This window comes from Mya arenaria, chromosome 15, assembly GCF_026914265.1.
Source record: "Mya arenaria isolate MELC-2E11 chromosome 15, ASM2691426v1".
In the NCBI taxonomy this organism is placed as follows: Eukaryota; Metazoa; Mollusca; class Bivalvia; order Myida; family Myidae; genus Mya; species Mya arenaria.
Window position 1 is genome coordinate 42,502,421 of NC_069136.1, and position 18,023 is coordinate 42,520,443.

At 43.8% G+C, this 18,023-nt stretch overlaps 1 protein-coding gene across 1 annotated transcript in view; it reads right to left on the bottom strand.

Annotated features, from left to right (window-relative positions):
- LOC128220403 (matrix metalloproteinase-2-like) overlaps positions 1–18,023 on the bottom strand; it is an 89,161-nt gene that overhangs the window by 9,530 nt on the left and 61,608 nt on the right. The window contains exons 3-11 of the mRNA XM_052928779.1: positions 17,282–17,405; positions 16,513–16,620; positions 16,004–16,104; positions 13,788–13,992; positions 11,210–11,368; positions 3,815–3,964; positions 3,395–3,531; positions 1,671–1,809; positions 68–240 (exon numbers count right to left, since the gene is read on the bottom strand). Coding sequence (XP_052784739.1) covers positions 68–240; positions 1,671–1,809; positions 3,395–3,531; positions 3,815–3,964; positions 11,210–11,368; positions 13,788–13,992; positions 16,004–16,104; positions 16,513–16,620; positions 17,282–17,405 — 1,296 coding nt within the window. The remainder of the gene's footprint in view (positions 1–67; positions 241–1,670; positions 1,810–3,394; positions 3,532–3,814; positions 3,965–11,209; positions 11,369–13,787; positions 13,993–16,003; positions 16,105–16,512; positions 16,621–17,281; positions 17,406–18,023) is intronic.

Consider the following 18,023-nt stretch of genomic DNA (forward strand, 5'->3'; position numbering starts at 1 on the left):
CTTTAAGTACTGTTTCTAATTTGAGTTCATTTGTGCCGTAATATATGAGGAATAAATGTGTACTTACATTGAATATTTGATCGTTATATCGGTAATATTTGTCCCCGGAGAAAAAATACGTCCGGCCTTTCTTCCACTGGAAAGCTGCGTCTATATTACTCGGCAAACCGCGCCAAATTTGCAGGTCCCTCGGGTAGCCGTAATCTATTTTGTTGCCATAGTAACGCCAGTATTTATTGCCTGAAATAAAGCCCAATTCTGTAAGTAAACTGGCGTTTACGCTTTAAATGCCCATGTAAGGTTTAAGACCGTTTTCCTAATTGAAAATAACGTTAAATGGAGAAGAACAGTTTGGTCCTCGGGGATATTAGGCAATTTTTGTTCTAGGAGAAAATTCGTTCGGTATTGCTAAGAGGATGTGATGATGTGATCGTGATAGACATCACTGAATCAGAGGACGTATTGCAAGATAAACTTGTTCATACTCTGAGTCAACGATTTCGTGAAATGTATTTATGAACAGTTAATATATTGAGTTGAGAACATTCGTTCGTTCGTAAGTGGTCGTTTTTGACGCACTATTTTATCAACAATTTGTCAGAATGGTTGGATGTGATACTGAATTCTGAGATACAGTATCCTCACCATATAACTGTTTGTAACAGAGCGTTTCAAGGTTTCGAGGCATCAAATAATTGAGTCTTTAACACATCCTATATGTTCATTTTGCATCGACGCCATTAATAAAACTCGAGAGAACCGATTGACGAGCACATTCCGCTTAGTTTCTTTGCTTTTTGCAAACGGTCTTATAAATGATTCGTTAACGTTTAATGTCTCAATTGCAAAAAGGCAGATATCATTATCCCAGGGCCAAACGTATTATTTCAAGGATTGTCTGAAATACCAAAATCAATTAGAAGCGTCTAAATCAGTCTTCGTGCCCGTCAAATCTTTTCTTTAAGAGCGAAACAATGTTTAATTTCATGACAAGATGTTTTCATATTGGATTTAATGATGACCGTTTGTTTGAAATAAACTCCAAAAATAGTCTTCCTTTTTCAAAGGCTAACTAATTTGGCTGATTTCAATTATTGAGAGAACAGAGAACGTTGTTGGAGAAGAAGGTTTATAAAGTTTTCGCTTCTTGTCCGTTGGAGAAAGTAAACACAAACCCGAAAACAACAGCGGTTACAGAAACCTTTTTCGTGAATTAATATCGATGAACTTTTACTTATATTTTCCAACCTTAACTGCCCTAAAAGTATAATGGATATACCTGTGATCTGCAGTATTTCTTTCTAGAAGTATAAAGAAATATTTCGGTTTTGATGGGTAGCAAATCCACGTCAACATAAACCGCTATAAGGAAATCGCTATAAGCTGTGAGTAATGCTTTTGAAAACTGTATTTCAAGAGCAAATACAACTTTTGCTAAAGTGTTCCAGCTGTCGGTAACTTAGTTTTAACACTCCATATGGTTTCCTAGCCTCGTAATGATAGAGGGCGTTTTACATGAGCGAGTCCCTTTTACAGCGTTGATAACTTTAAGAAAGCTCTAAACAAGCGACCCTCGGATCTTAGGTCAAACAACTCATCAACTAGAGATAGACGCTACCGAAAACATAGATGCATATACATATATAAAGCAGTGTAGAGACATGGCATACCCTTGACGAAATATGTCTTCCCGTTGCCGCTCCAAACAAAGGCAGTGTCGATATGGGCGGGGATACCGTCGAAGCCCTCCGAGATGTTCTTGGGGCCGTACTTGAGGCTCAGGTTGTGGAATTTCCAGTAGTACGATCCCTTTTGGTAAAATGGAAAGAGTTATGCATGAATACATATTGGAATGGGTAGACAGCTCTAGACATAACGTCGAAGCTCTCTGATTTGTTATTTTAGTACTAGTAAGTTAAAAACTTAATATCCTATTAACACACTCGAGTCATGTTCTATGGTACAAACCAGTACTGATGTCCATTTTAAGACGCCATGAACAAGATTTCTTTTTTAGAATGGAACAAACGTTCGGGAATGAACACGTGTGTTATGTAGGGCGGACAATGTGTGGCAACACTAGAAATTGTTATCTAAAACTATTATCAAAGAGCAATGATAAATTCTGAAGTACAAAATGAAATGGCAGAAAATCTGTATGCAAATTTAATACTAAATAACAGTTGTTAACTTATATAGCATTGAATGTAATGGCTATGTATGTAATGGTAATTGGCTGAATTAAGTGGGATAAAATGGCCGGATTATATGTTGCACCTAAGAGAAATGATTATGTACCTAAATAGCATACGTGACGTAAAGGCAATAGTTATTTTGCACTTAATGATAATAACTGTGCATGTGCAATGGCAATGTCTATTCAGTACTAATAATAAAAGCTAAGTATAGTTTTCTCGTCCCAAAGTGATTACGAAAAGTACGTTTAGGTAATTCGTTTAGTATGTCATTAAAAATGTACTCTAGCCCAGAAGTGGAAAACAGCTATGCCATGCAATTCAATTCCCAGATTAGTGCAAATGAATGTGTGGTCGTAATAAAAAAGAAATATAAACTGGATTATTTCTTCTTTATTACGACCACAAATTTGTTTGCACTAGGCACAATCAGCAGACTGGTATACGAGTATTTCGAACAAACCCTCATTTCTGTTTATACATCCAATAGTATCTTGAGGACCAATTCCAGAGAAGCTAAACTTTTAACAAAGAATTCGAGTAAAGGCACACTGTCTAACAAATCCTATACGGGACATCAAACAACAAAGGCCCATTACGCATACATTAAAAAAAATCTTTATAAGTAAACGTTGGGGCTAACGCCTTAGAGAGAGAGAGAGAGTGGCGGATCCTTGGTCTAGTGGGTACACACTTGACTATCATTCCAGGGGTCGCAGGTTCGATTCCCCGTCGTATCACTAAAAAAACTAATCGTCTTCCGGGAGGGACGTTAAATGGGGGTCCCGTGTGACGGTGCTATACACTGGTGCACGTTAAAGAACCAGGGAAGCTCTAACCAGGGTTACATTCTGTCTGTGCACTATGCTCCAAAAACCTAAAATGACTAACAATCTTAACGGAGCACTCGCCGAATGGGCAAGGCCCGAGTGCGAGTATACATAAGCTTACACACCATCACCACCACCTTAGAACGGCCTCAAAACAGTTATTTACCTGAGGCTAGTACTCAAACTCAAACTTGTTAAACCAATATTTTACTTACATTGTGAACTGCGTTTGAAATGTTGAGTCATTTTACCCTGAGTACGATCTACAGACTCAAAGGTCGTGCTGTCATAGCGCGGACAAGCTTGTTTGTGAAATCACACGTCCAGATAACGTGACTTACATCGAAATTGTACTTGTCATACTCTTACTTTAAAAATGAATGTCCATCCATTAGGCCAGGTGAGGGCGGAGTCTATTGGTCCCTGTATGGCGCCCCAATCCCACTCAATCTTTCGTGGATACCCCGTGTCGATCCCCTGGTTACTCAACCGGTAATAATACTCTCCTGCAGTGGCGACCAAGCATATGGATGAATTGAAGGACAATTGGAGTTATTCTTTGGTTTGTTAGTGATTACGTTTAACCAATGCAACGCTAGCAAATATATTCAAATTATCGTTTTTTTCAATGAAACATAAATAAATATTGATTGACTTAAGCATAACAAACAGTAAATTTTGTTTCTCTGATTTGAAAAATCGATCTTTATAACATAAGTATTGGTATCGAATATACAATTCTAAAATACAATGTAAATATTGATATGGTATCGATCCTAATCGCTGTACCTTTGAACACATATGTGATGCCGTCATCAGTTCTTGTTATCGCGTCAATTGTCGCGTTCCTGCATATATCGAGAATAGTGACGTCAGCTGCTTTTGTGGTCCAAAACACTGGGGCACGTGTAGTAGTGGTATGAATACTTTCTTTGGTACCTGAACATTTACAAACATAACTATCAATTCGGTCTTATGTTATTGTTAGTTTGACCAAGGGATTCGTTTGTATATATTAAACTATCAACATACAGTGTGTTATAAATTGGTATATTTTAGGCATATAATAAAACAATTAGAGGGATGAATGCCGAAAGGTTCTAAGTGATATTAAATATAGGAAAAGATAGAACCTTTTCGTTTTCACCCCTCGGATTGAAACTTAACGATAACACCGTTTCAATGCACACCAGGCCAAACAGTTGCCAAACAACAAACACAAAACTTCAATAAAACATACATAACTCAACTACCAATGAGGTTTTAACCATTTTTCTGGCGCACAACCTCTTACTGCCTAAACATATATCAATAAGTGCTGCAAAATTAAATATGTATGCATCGTCGGAGCTATAATTATCTTTAAGCAATGAAGGGTAAACACAATCATAAACAAAATAATAAACCATCAATTATTTATTAACTTAAGAGTATTCAACGACCAGATACAGACCTCGCCTGTTAATGAGGCCTTGAATAAAAATCTACCCACGACTAGTATAATGTTACAAATATGGAAACACGAGTAAACATAAGCCACCATTAGTAACCAACCAAACAAGAACAATAAGGGTCGTAATTTATATACAAATACATAAGCTCACAAACTCAATATTTTATGCATTACCAATTTACCCAAATACAAAAATACAATTGAAACAGACCAAGTAGCTAGCTACAATAATGAGCGATCAGGGATACTTTTTTTTATTATTTTAACATTTCTTATGAGTCTGCCATAGTAAAAAAATCGTCAAAAGACTCGTTGACGACCATTTAGGAGGACTAACCAAGTAGCCAAACATTTTAACAACTACGCCTTTGAAAGGCACACGGCTGTGACCTAACATACACTCACCGAGACACACGGCTATGACCTAACATACACTCACCGAGACACACGGCTATTACCTAACATACACTCACCGAGACACACGGCTGTGACCTAACATACACTCACCGAGACACACGGCTGTGATCTAACATATACTCACCGAGACACACGGCTATGACCTAACATACACTCACCGAGACACACGGCTATGACCTAACATACACTCACCGAGACACACGGCTATGACCTAACATACACTCACCGAGACACACGGCTATGACCTAACATACACTCACCGAGACACACGGCTGTGATCTAACATACACTCACCGAGACACACGGCTATGACCTAACATACACTCACCGAGACACACGGCTATGACCTAACATACACTCACCGAGACACACGGCTGTGACCTAACACACACTCACCGAGACACACGGCTATGACCTAACACACACTCACCGAGACACACGGCTATGACCTAACATACACTCACCGAGACACACGGCTGTGACCTAACACACACTCACCGAGACACACGGCTATGACCTAACACACACTCACCGAGACACACGGCTGTGACCTAACATACACTCACCGAGACACACGGCTGTGACCTAACATACACTCACCGAGACACACGGCTGTGACCTAACACACACTCACCGAGACACACGGCTGTGACCTAACATACACTCACCGAGACACACGGCTGTGATCTAACACACACTCACCGAGACACACGGCTGTGATCTAACATACACTCACCGAGACACACGGCTGTGACCTAACATACACTCACCGAGACACACGGCTGTGACCTAACATACACTCACCGAGACACACGGCTGTGACCTAACATACACTCACCGAGACACACGGCTATGACCTAACACACACTCACCGAGACACACGGCTATGACCTAACATACACTCACCGAGACACACGGCTGTGACCTAACATACACTCACCGAGACACACGGCTATGACCTAACACACACTCACCGAGACACACGGCTATGATCTAACATACACTCACCGAGACACACGGCTATGACCTAACACACACTCACCGAGACACACGGCTGTGACCTAACACACACTCACCGAGACACACGGCTGTGACCTAACATACACTCACCGAGACTCACGGCTATGACCTAACATACACTCACCGAGACTCACGGCTATGACCTAACATACACTCACCGAGACACACGGCTATGACCTAACACACACTCACCGAGACACACGGCTATGACCTAACACACACTCACCGAGACACACGGCTGTGACCTAACACACACTCACCGAGACACACGGCTGTGATCTAACATACACTCACCGAGACACACGGCTGTGATCTAACATACACTCACCGAGACACACGGCTATGACCTAACACACACTCATAGCCGTGTGTCTCGGTGAGTGTGTGTTAGGTCATAGCCGTGTGTCTCGGTGAGTGTGTGTTAGGTCATAACATACACTCACCGAGACACACGGCTGTGACCTAACACACACTCACCGAGACACACGGCTGTGATCTAACATACACTCACCGAGACACACGGCTGTGATCTAACACACACTCACCGAGACACACGGCTGTGATCTAACACACACTCACCGAGACACACGGCTATGACCTAACACACACTCACCGAGACACACGGCTATGACCTAACACACACTCACCGAGACACACGGCTATGACCTAACACACACTCACCGAGACACACGGCTGTGACCTAACATACACTCACCGAGACACACGGCTATGACCTAACACACACTCACCGAGACACACGGCTGTGACCTAACATAAACTCACCGAGACACACGGCTGTGACCTAACACACACTCACCGAGACACACGGCTGTGACCTAACATACACTCACCGAGACACACGGCTATGACCTAACACACACTCACCGAGACACACGGCTATGACCTAACACACACTCACCGAGACACACGGCTATGACCTAACACACACTCACCGAGACACACGGCTGTGACCTAACACACACTCACCGAGACACACGGCTGTGATCTAACATACACTCACCGAGACACACGGCTATGACCTAACACACACTCACCGAGACACACGGCTATGACCTAACATACACTCACCGAGACACACGGCTATGACCTAACACACACTCACCGAGACACACGGCTATGACCTAACATACACTCACCGAGACACACGGCTATGACCTAACACACACTCACCGAGACACACGGCTATGACCTAACACACACTCACCGAGACACACGGCTGTGACCTAACATACACTCACCGAGACACACACTCACCGAGACACACGGCTGTGACCTAACACACACTCACCGAGACACACGGCTATGACCTAACACACACTCACCAAGACACACGGCTGTGACCTAACACACACTCACCGAGACACACGGCTATGACCTAACATACACTCACCGAGACACACGGCTGTGATCTAACACACACTCACCGAGACACACGGCTGTGATCTAACACACACTCACCGAGACACACGGCTGTGATCTAACACACACTCACCGAGACACACGGCTGTGACCTAACACACACTCACCGAGACACACGGCTATGACCTAACACACACTCACCGAGACACACGGCTGTGACCTAACACACACTCACCGAGACACACGGCTGTGACCTAACACACACTCACCGAGACACACGGCTGTGACCTAACACACACTCACCGAGACACACGGCTGTGACCTAACACACACTCACCGAGACACACGGCTGTGACCTAACATACACTCACCGAGACACACGGCTGTGACCTAACATACACTCACCGAGACACACGGCTGTGATCTAACATACACTCACCGAGACACACGGCTGTGACCTAACACACACTCACCGAGACACACGGCTGTGACCTAACACACACTCACCGAGACACACGGCTGTGACCTAACACACAATCACCGAGACACACGGCTATGACCTAACACACACTCACCGAGACACACGGCTGTGACCTAACACACACTCACCGAGACACACGGCTGTGACCTAACACACACTCACCGAGACACACGGCTGTGATCTAACACACACTCACCGAGACACACGGCTATGACCTAACACACACTCACCGAGACACACGGCTATGACCTAACACACACTCACCGAGACACACGGCTATGACCTAACACACACTCACCGAGACACACGGCTATGACCTAACACACACTCACCGAGACACACGGCTATGACCTAACATACACTCACCGAGACACACGGCTGTGACCTAACACACACTCACCGAGACACACGGCTGTGACCTAACACACACTCACCGAGACACACGGCTGTGACCTAACACACACTCACCGAGACACACGGCTGTGACCTAACACACACTCACCGAGAAACACGGCTGTGACCTAACACACACTCACCGAGACACACGGCTGTGATCTAACAGACACTCACCGAGACACACGGCTGTGATCTAACATACACTCACCGAGACACACGGCTGTGACCTAACACACACTCACCGAGACACACGGCTGTGACCTAACACACACTCACCGAGACACACGGCTGTGATCTAACACACACTCACCGAGACACACGGCTGTGACCTAACACACACTCACCGAGACACACGGCTATGACCTAACATACACTCACCGAGACACACGGCTGTGACCTAACACACACTCACCGAGACACACGGCTATGACCTAACATACACTCACCGAGACACACGGCTATGACCTAACACACACTCACCGAGACACACGGCTATGACCTAACACACACTCACCGAGACACACGGCTATGACCTAACACACACTCACCGAGACACACGGCTGTGACCTAACATACACTCACCGAGACACACGGCTGTGACCTAAAATACACTCACCGAGACACACGGCTATGACCTAACATACACTCACCGAGACACACGGCTATGACCTAACATACACTCACCGAGACACACGGCTGTGACCTAACATACACTCACCGAGACACACGGCTGTGACCTAACACACACTCACCGAGACACACGGCTGTGACCTAACACACACTCACCGAGACACACGGCTGTGATCTAACACACACTCACCGAGACACACGGCTATGACCTAACACACACTCACCGAGACACACGGCTATGACCTAACACACACTCACCGAGACACACGGCTGTGACCTAACATACACTCACCGAGACACACGGCTGTGACCTAACACACACTCACCGAGACACACGGCTATGACCTAACATACACTCACCGAGACACACGGCTGTGATCTAACATACACTCACCGAGACACACGGCTGTGATCTAACACACACTCACCGAGACACACGGCTGTGACCTAACACACACTCACCGAGACACACGGCTGTGATCTAACACACACTCACCGAGACACACGGCTGTGACCTAACACACACTCACCGAGACACACGGCTGTGACCTAACACACACTCACCGAGACACACGGCTATGACCTAACACACACTCACCGAGACACACGGCTATGACCTAACATACACTCACCGAGACACACGGCTGTGACCTAACACACACTCACCGAGACACACGGCTGTGACCTAACATACACTCACCGAGACACACGGCTATGACCTAACACACACTCACCGAGACACACGGCTGTGACCTAACACACACTCACCGAGACACACGGCTGTGACCTAACACACACTCACCGAGACACACGGCTGTGACCTAACACACACTCACCGAGACACACGGCTGTGACCTAACACACACTCACCGAGACACACGGCTGTGACCTAACACACACTCACCGAGACACACGGCTGTGACCTAACACACACTCACCGAGACACACGGCTGTGACCTAACACACACTCACCGAGACACACGGCTGTGACCTAACACACACTCACCGAGACACACGGCTGTGACCTAACACACACTCACCGAGACACACGGCTGTGACCTAACACACACTCACCGAGACACACGGCTGTGACCTAACACACACTCACCGAGACACACGGCTGTGACCTAACACACACTCACCGAGACACACGGCTATGACCTAACACACACTCACCGAGACACACGGCTGTGACCTAACACACACTCACCGAGACACACGGCTGTGACCTAACACACACTCACCGAGACACACGGCTGTGACCTAACACACACTCACCGAGACACACGGCTGTGACCTAACATACACTCACCGAGACACACGGCTATGACCTAACATACACTCACCGAGACACACGGCTGTGATCTAACATACACTCACCGAGACACACGGCTGTGACCTAACATACACTCACCGAGACACACGGCTGTGACCTAACATACACTCACCGAGACACACGGCTGTGACCTAACACACACTCACCGAGACACACGGCTGTGATCTAACACACACTCACCGAGACACACGGCTATGACCTAACACACACTCACCGAGACACACGGCTATGACCTAACATACACTCACCGAGACACACGGCTATGACCTAACACACACTCACCGAGACACACGGCTATGACGTAACACACACTCACCGAGACACACGGCTGTGACCTAACATACACTCACCGAGACACACGGTTGTGACCTAACACACACTCACCGAGACACACGGCTGTGATCTAACACACACTCACCGAGACACACGGCTGTGACCTAACACACACTCACCGAGACACACGGCTGTGACCTAACATACACTCACCGAGACACACGGCTATGACGTAACACACACTCACCGAGACACACGGCTGTGACCTAACATACACTCACCGAGACACACGGCTGTGACCTAACACACACTCACCGAGACACACGGCTGTGACCTAACACACACTCACCGAGACACACGGCTGTGACCTAACACACACTCACCGAGACACACGGCTATGACCTAACACACACTCACCGAGACACACGGCTGTGACCTAACACACACTCACCGAGACACACGGCTGTGACCTAACACACACTCACCGAGACACACGGCTATGACCTAACATACACTCACCGAGACACACGGCTACGACCTAACACACACTCACCGAGACACACGGCTGTGACCTAACACACACTCACCGAGACACACGGCTGTGACCTAACATACACTCACCGAGACACACGGCTATGACATAACACACACTCACCGAGACACACGGCTATGACCTAACATACACTCACCGAGACACACGATGTACACAGTATCACACAGCAAATGCATCAAACTATCTTCATTAATACATAGTTGGGTCACCGCCTTGAATTACGTAGATAAACATATTGCACCTACCATACAGTTCCTGTACAGCCATAATGTCATCCTGGTCGAGGCGGAAGTGGAGGTCATAGCCGCGGTAAAAAGGCGCCATTAGGGCGCTCCGGACATCCGAGTGCGCTAGTCCCAGCGAGTGGCCGAACTCGTGCGCCGCTACCTGGTAAAGGTTGACGCCTGAAGGGAGTATGTCAAACATGGTGTGTGATATATTGCGGCTGAATAATAGTTGATTTCGAGGTCGGTACAATTAACATCTTAACCTTATCATCAACACAATCACCATCGTCACGAAATTTTCACCACAATCACCCTTAAAGGCCTAGTTTAAGGAATGTTTGGCATGACAATCCCCTGCTGTGCATCTCCTGCTAATTGCACTGATGTCACAGTAGTGGCCAATTTCAAAAAACAAAGGGCAGTCTATGCCGTTTAAAGAGCCCCGCCTTCGTTTTATTACCGAAGTTTGATAAGGTGATTAGTTTCATCAAACACTTCGACAAACTTGTTTCCAAATTAATGTTTTGACAGTTCTCCGCCAGACAGGCCATATTGTGAAAAGGTTTGTCGAAGGGTTTTAAGAAACTTAACTCTCAATCATACTCTGGTAAAATACCGAAGGCGGGGCTCCGTAAGCGGCGTAGACTGCGCTATGTTTCAGTTAAAATGGTGAAGAAATAGTGAAGTTATCTTTGTTTTATGTCTTCATTCGACACAAAATATTGCCTTCCGACGTAGTAATTAAGACGCAATTTATCACGTGGTATACATACACTAGTTTTTAACCTACTGAATCTTAAATATGTTACTAACACTCGCTTTTCTTCCCTCATTCGTCCTTTGTTCGTATGCATATTTCTTAACTGACAAAAGGAGTACTAAGGCCAAATAAAAAAAATAGGTCTGTTTCAGGTTACCCGACCAACCTTATTTTTTCCCGCCGACCCTAATATATTTTTCCCTGAAAAAAATGTGATTTGGGTACGAAAAGCATTTGTTACGAAATGTATGTACGTAAAGTTGACAATATTAGAGTTGGATTTCTGAATGTATTCACCGTACTTCACCTTAGAGTTCGGACACCTTAAAATAATTAATTTTTCGCTCTCCGAATTCATAGAAAATAACCATTTTTACATTTTATCTACATGTATGATAAACCTGCTTTTTTTCTTCATGTCTGCATTTAACCACTTATTAATATATCCGTAGTTACCAATGGTTATTACGCCTATAAGTGTAACGTGTAACTCTTTCATTAAGTTTATTAAAATCCCATTCAACACCATTTTATATATGCATTGAAATGAATAAACACCTTTTATCGGCTTCAGATCAAACAGTCACATTGTGTGACGTCACATAACTCTCAGTTATACCCACGAGGACCTCATGGAGAGCATGGATATTGCTATGCAGGATTAATGTGTCTGGGTGGTGTTTTTGATTGTAACTTAAGTATTGCATTTCTTACTCTTCATCACATTAAATAGTTACCTGTACCATTGAATGTGTTGACTTTTATTGTTCTATTGATGTTACAATGAGTACTGTATTACTGTACGATTATTGCTTCATAAAGTCTATATTATAAGTGTGGTACAAGTTTCAAAGTTTATTGGCGGATCGTTTTACAAACATGTCATGTCTGTGTTTTCTTAATCTCTTGATTGCCCTTGTTGTTTCTTTAATCCTCCATTAAATATATCACACATCCTTTTCAACAGGCAATAAATCGTTTAGGATGGGTAGTAACTAACTAATTTATCACAGTGATGTATACGGTTAGGTAATCTAGCCAGGCATTGTAACGATAAAGATCAATAATTTTGGTCTGTGAGACTTAGTAACTGTAAAAGTTACAATCGATGTCCTTTGGGAGTCCGAAAATTAGGTACCTAAAATAAGTAATTTTTGAAAATAATAATGGATGTCCGAATATTTAGATTGTCCGAACTCTAAGGTGAATTACGGGTAGTTTGTGCTTGTGTGGCAGGTATATTTCAATTCTTGAACTATATTTTCTTGTCAGATACAAATGTGTCAGATACTGACTTTCGGATTGATATGTCAGAATTAAGTGTGAAATTTTGGCAATAAAACCTGCATGTTACTTGTTCTTCAAACCTGAACCCCCAGGTCCTCTTGACAGCATTGAGGTTTCCTTGGCTGATGGCTTATATGGTAAATTTGCTGTCCCACTCTTCATGTAATTATGTTACAGGGAGGTTAGCATTCTACAGAGGGTGATTGAAAGCAAAGGGTGCATAAAGAAAAGTAAAACCGTTCCTAGAAAGTCTGAAATAATAGCAGAGTGGTGTACCATAACTTAGTTGAAATCTAACCATCATTGTCAAAGTATCTAACCAGACAAATAAAGAATGTTTCCTTTGAAGCATGGAACATGTTTGAAAACTACTGATAAACCTGAAAATTGATGACTTTTATTTTTGTTACTTTCTGAGTCAACAGTTACTGAAATAAATATATCAAAAAAAAAAAAATATAAAAAAATATCTGAAACGCACCTATTTTTTATTTGGCCTAATCATTGCCTATTGTAACAACGTATACAACTTTCAAAATATAAGGTTACCATCAGCAATGTTAATAGTCCATTTTTCGTCGTCGTCAAAATGAGCGTCACTTCCGTATTGCGGAAAGTATGCATGCGCGAGCGTTTGGCCACTTCCGTCAAACGGCGTGTTGTCGCCATGGTGACCATTTACAAACTTGATCTCGATGTCAACCGGCCCGTAGTCCTTCCTGATAAATTTGATAGGAATTACCTCTGACCATAACTGAAAAAGAATTCAAATATTATTAAATATGCCGTAGCTCGCATCAGAATAAATGCACCAGTCAATTGTAACCACGGCCCCCCAGGTCCGGGGGATAGCCGGGGAATAGGACCGAGTTTTTACTTTCCAGGTGGCCCCGCAGGGCCGGATGACCGCGGTGGTTTTGTCATAGCGCCAAATTAAGCCGAGATTGGGCCTTATATAGAGTCTCTGGGGTGCGGGGGCATTTGACCGGGGTTTAACCATCAGTTCGTCCCCGCAGGGCGTGGATTTTACCCGGGGTTGGCTGGACCGAAAGTCAAAGTCCCGGCTATTCCCCGGACCTGGGGGAGCCGTGGTTACAAATGACTGGTGCATAAGTGATGTTCGATCGTTGAGCGGTGAACTAACTATACACACATATCCAATGCATTTACCGAATATCGGCTGAGGCGTTATTTATTATAGGCACCATGAAATAGAATGGAAATAAAGAACCAAGAAACAGCAAAAAATAAAGATTGGATAACTTATGATTCTGATGGTTTCCGATGTCTAATCGGAAAAAAAGCCTTGGATCCTAGAACAGAGAGTTAACTACTCATTTAAATGTGATATATGTATTTCCATATTGTATGAAATATTCCCTTGCCAAACGGAAGTTATGACATTTAACTCGTCCCATATATCTGATTAAATTATTTCACCATTTACGTAAACCCATGTGCAGGGCACGTGAAGCATAATTCAAATAAAATGTCCAATTGTGAAACCTGTTACGCACAGCCCTGTCAGTGAAATTGTGCTCAAACGGTCGACTGGCGCCCAAATGTCGGAGCACTCCTGCCCCAAGTGCACACGTTAATACTTTTGCAAATATTATGATCAAAGGAAACGAGTAAGATCGCTGACAATATACAATTTGGAAGATTGGACGTTGATGTTATATTCTTTGTTTATTATCGTGTGCATATTGAGTCTTTGTTTATTATCGTGTGCATATTCTCTATATGCAAATCTCTATGCACTCAAATGGTAAACTTTCCATATTGTACACAATAACGGCAACATTTAGAGATACAATTCTTTTTTCTACTCCAACGACACATTTTACACACATGACTATTCTATGGTAATGCACCAGTCAATTGTTACAATGCTCACCCCAGGTCCGCGGAAAAGCGGAGAGTTTGATTTTCAGTCAAGCCAAGCCCGGGTAAAATCCCCGCCCTGCAGGGACGAACTGAAAGTAAAATACCCCGAATTCTCCCGCATCACAGGGACACTAGGTAAGGCCCATTCCCCGCTATGATTTGCGCGAAAACAAAACCACCGCATTTACCCAGTTCTGCGGGGCCACCTGGAAGGTAAAACCACGGCCCATCCACGGCTATTCCCGGTATAACCCCGGACCTGGTGTGTGTGTGTGTGGGGGGGGGAATTGTACAATTGACCGATGCATAAGCCTCGCTCAGTAGTATGTCATTGTGACATATTTAACAAAAACACAACAAACAACAACAACTTGTTATTGGGAGTGGAATTGACTGCAATTAGTGATGTTGTGAATTCAGAAGAACCCACGAATGTAGTTTTTTAACATCCCGCAGGCTTAGTATTGATTATGTCACGTGGAGCTTGGACGTCTTTTGGAGCTACATTCTTTCTTTCACGTAGTGACAGGTTTTTTCCCTGCTAGACACTAACGAAAATGTATCCTTAACAGGGGAAAACAAATAAGAAATAGTTTGTGCGGTGGAATTTAATACATTCGGGTCGGGAACCAACCAAAACAAATGGAAACACCTAAGTACTAAACATTAACTTATTTAGCCATTTTCCATTTATCAACTGTATAACAGTATATGCTCAGTTTTAAAAGTAGTTCCGTTCAACTAACAGAAGATTACTACATCAGTGTCATTCAAGGCAAAAATAATTACAGAGCGTGTACAGAAAATGGTTTTGCAATGTAAGTATTTATTGGTGAAGGCCTTAGATTAAACGCCCTAAATATTGTTTTGGCACTTACATCGAACGCCCTCTGCAGCTCCACCTGTACAGCGTCCACGGGCACTTTGCGGGAGTACTGCGATATCCGGTACGCGATCTCACGCTTCCGCCACTTGCTGCCTGGAATAAGAAGGTTAAGGTTTGTTGTTTTTTCGTAGGAAAGGTCATGAAATACAGTCAAACCCCGTTGGCTCGAACTCGTTTGGCTCGAATTCCTCGTTGGCTCGAACTCGTTTGGCTCGAATTCTTCGTTGGCTCGAACTAGATATAAAGGGCCGATTTCTTAAAACTGAGGGTAATCAATCCCGCTTGGCTCTGATTTTCCGAGGCTCGAGGTATTTTCGCGGGTCCCTAAGAGTTCGAGCCAACGGGTTTCGATTGTATCAATATATTCAAAATAATGGTTTGTTCAAGTATCGTATTCAATTATTGACATACTTGCAGTATATTAGTTAAGAAACACATTACTGTCTCCTTGAAGTTTCATCAATCATTCATACTGCCACATTATATTCAAAACCATCTTACCATGCAGGGCGTAACGTTTCCGTCTAGCCCTGTTTCCGGTGCCTTGAGCGTCCTTGACCCCACACCGAGGCAGTTGCATCGTCCACCGAGTTTCGACGTCAAGCTCACCTGACGAAAAATTACGAAAACTATGTTATTCATATAATCCTTTAAACATTGACACAAACGATGAACACTATGCACCAGTCAATTGTAACCACGGCCCCCAGGTCCGGGGAATAGCGGGGATTTTGACTTTCGGTCCAGCCAACCCCGGTTAAAATCCCCGCCCTGCGGGAACGAACAGGTGGTAAAATCCCCACCAAATACCCCCGCACCACAGGGACCCTAGGTAAGGCCCATTCTCCGCTATATTTAAAGCTAAGACAAAACCACTGCATTCACCCGGCACTGTGGGGCCACATGAAAGGTAAAAATACGGCCCATTTCCCCGGCTATCCCCGGTATACCCCCGGACCTTGGGGGGGGGGGGGGGCGTGGTTACAATTGCCTGGTGCACTATATGTAAAGGACAAAAAAACAACACTAAGCAGACCAACGCCTATCGAAATATCTAAAATAAGTCACAGCTTAAAAGGCATTGGCATGGAACAGAATGTCAAAGATGAATTACTTATCCTAGAGGGGAAAATAACATTATGTCACACGAAAATGCCATCTGCCGTAAAGTTAACGTTATCTAAACCACAAAGTGTTAGCATGCAATCACTAAAATAACTTCTGTACAGGCTTTAATAACCATTAAAATAAAGTTATATATGTGACCTACCAGTAACAGGAAGTCCGGCCAGCTTCTGGAACTTTGATACCGCCTGCCGGAAGTAGTCCTCGGAGATAAGGCTGCCCGATCGCCCGTCTGAGGACTCTAGGTAGCCGTACTTCCTCAGGTAGTCCTGAAGATAGAAAAGAAACAGGATATGGTGGTATAGGTCGTAATGACACGTCGATAGCTATGGTCGAACAATGTTTAATCGTGGCTAAGACTCCAATCACTCTGTCATGACATATCTGGCTTCATCTCGCGATATATGACGAGTCAAAACTCGTCCTTAACTCTTTTGTATGCAAGTTCCACGCAATCATGTTAATATTTTAGGTGCTTAGGCGTAAAAAATGTTTGTTTCAGGATTACCGAACTTCTCTATTGTTTTGTTTTTGCTTACTGTTTTTTTTCTTTCTTTTAAAAGTTAAAGATGAAGTATTTTTGGCTTTTAACAGTACCAGTGATGCTAAAACTAATAGTATAGATGTTTTTAAGCATATAATTAATAGCTTTTGGTAACAGAAAAATCTCAAAAATTAATTTGCCATAATATAATAACGATTACAAACTTCCGACCAACCCACCCTATGTTTTGGGGCATGAAACATGAAACAAGCAAGACATTTGTTACGCCTAATGATACGATGCTGAATCGATTTCAAAGAGTTTCGTAGACAGTAGTACGAGACTCTTTCCATAGTTTTTCTAAATGTTTGCGAAATTTCACAAGATAGTAAGATATTTCTAC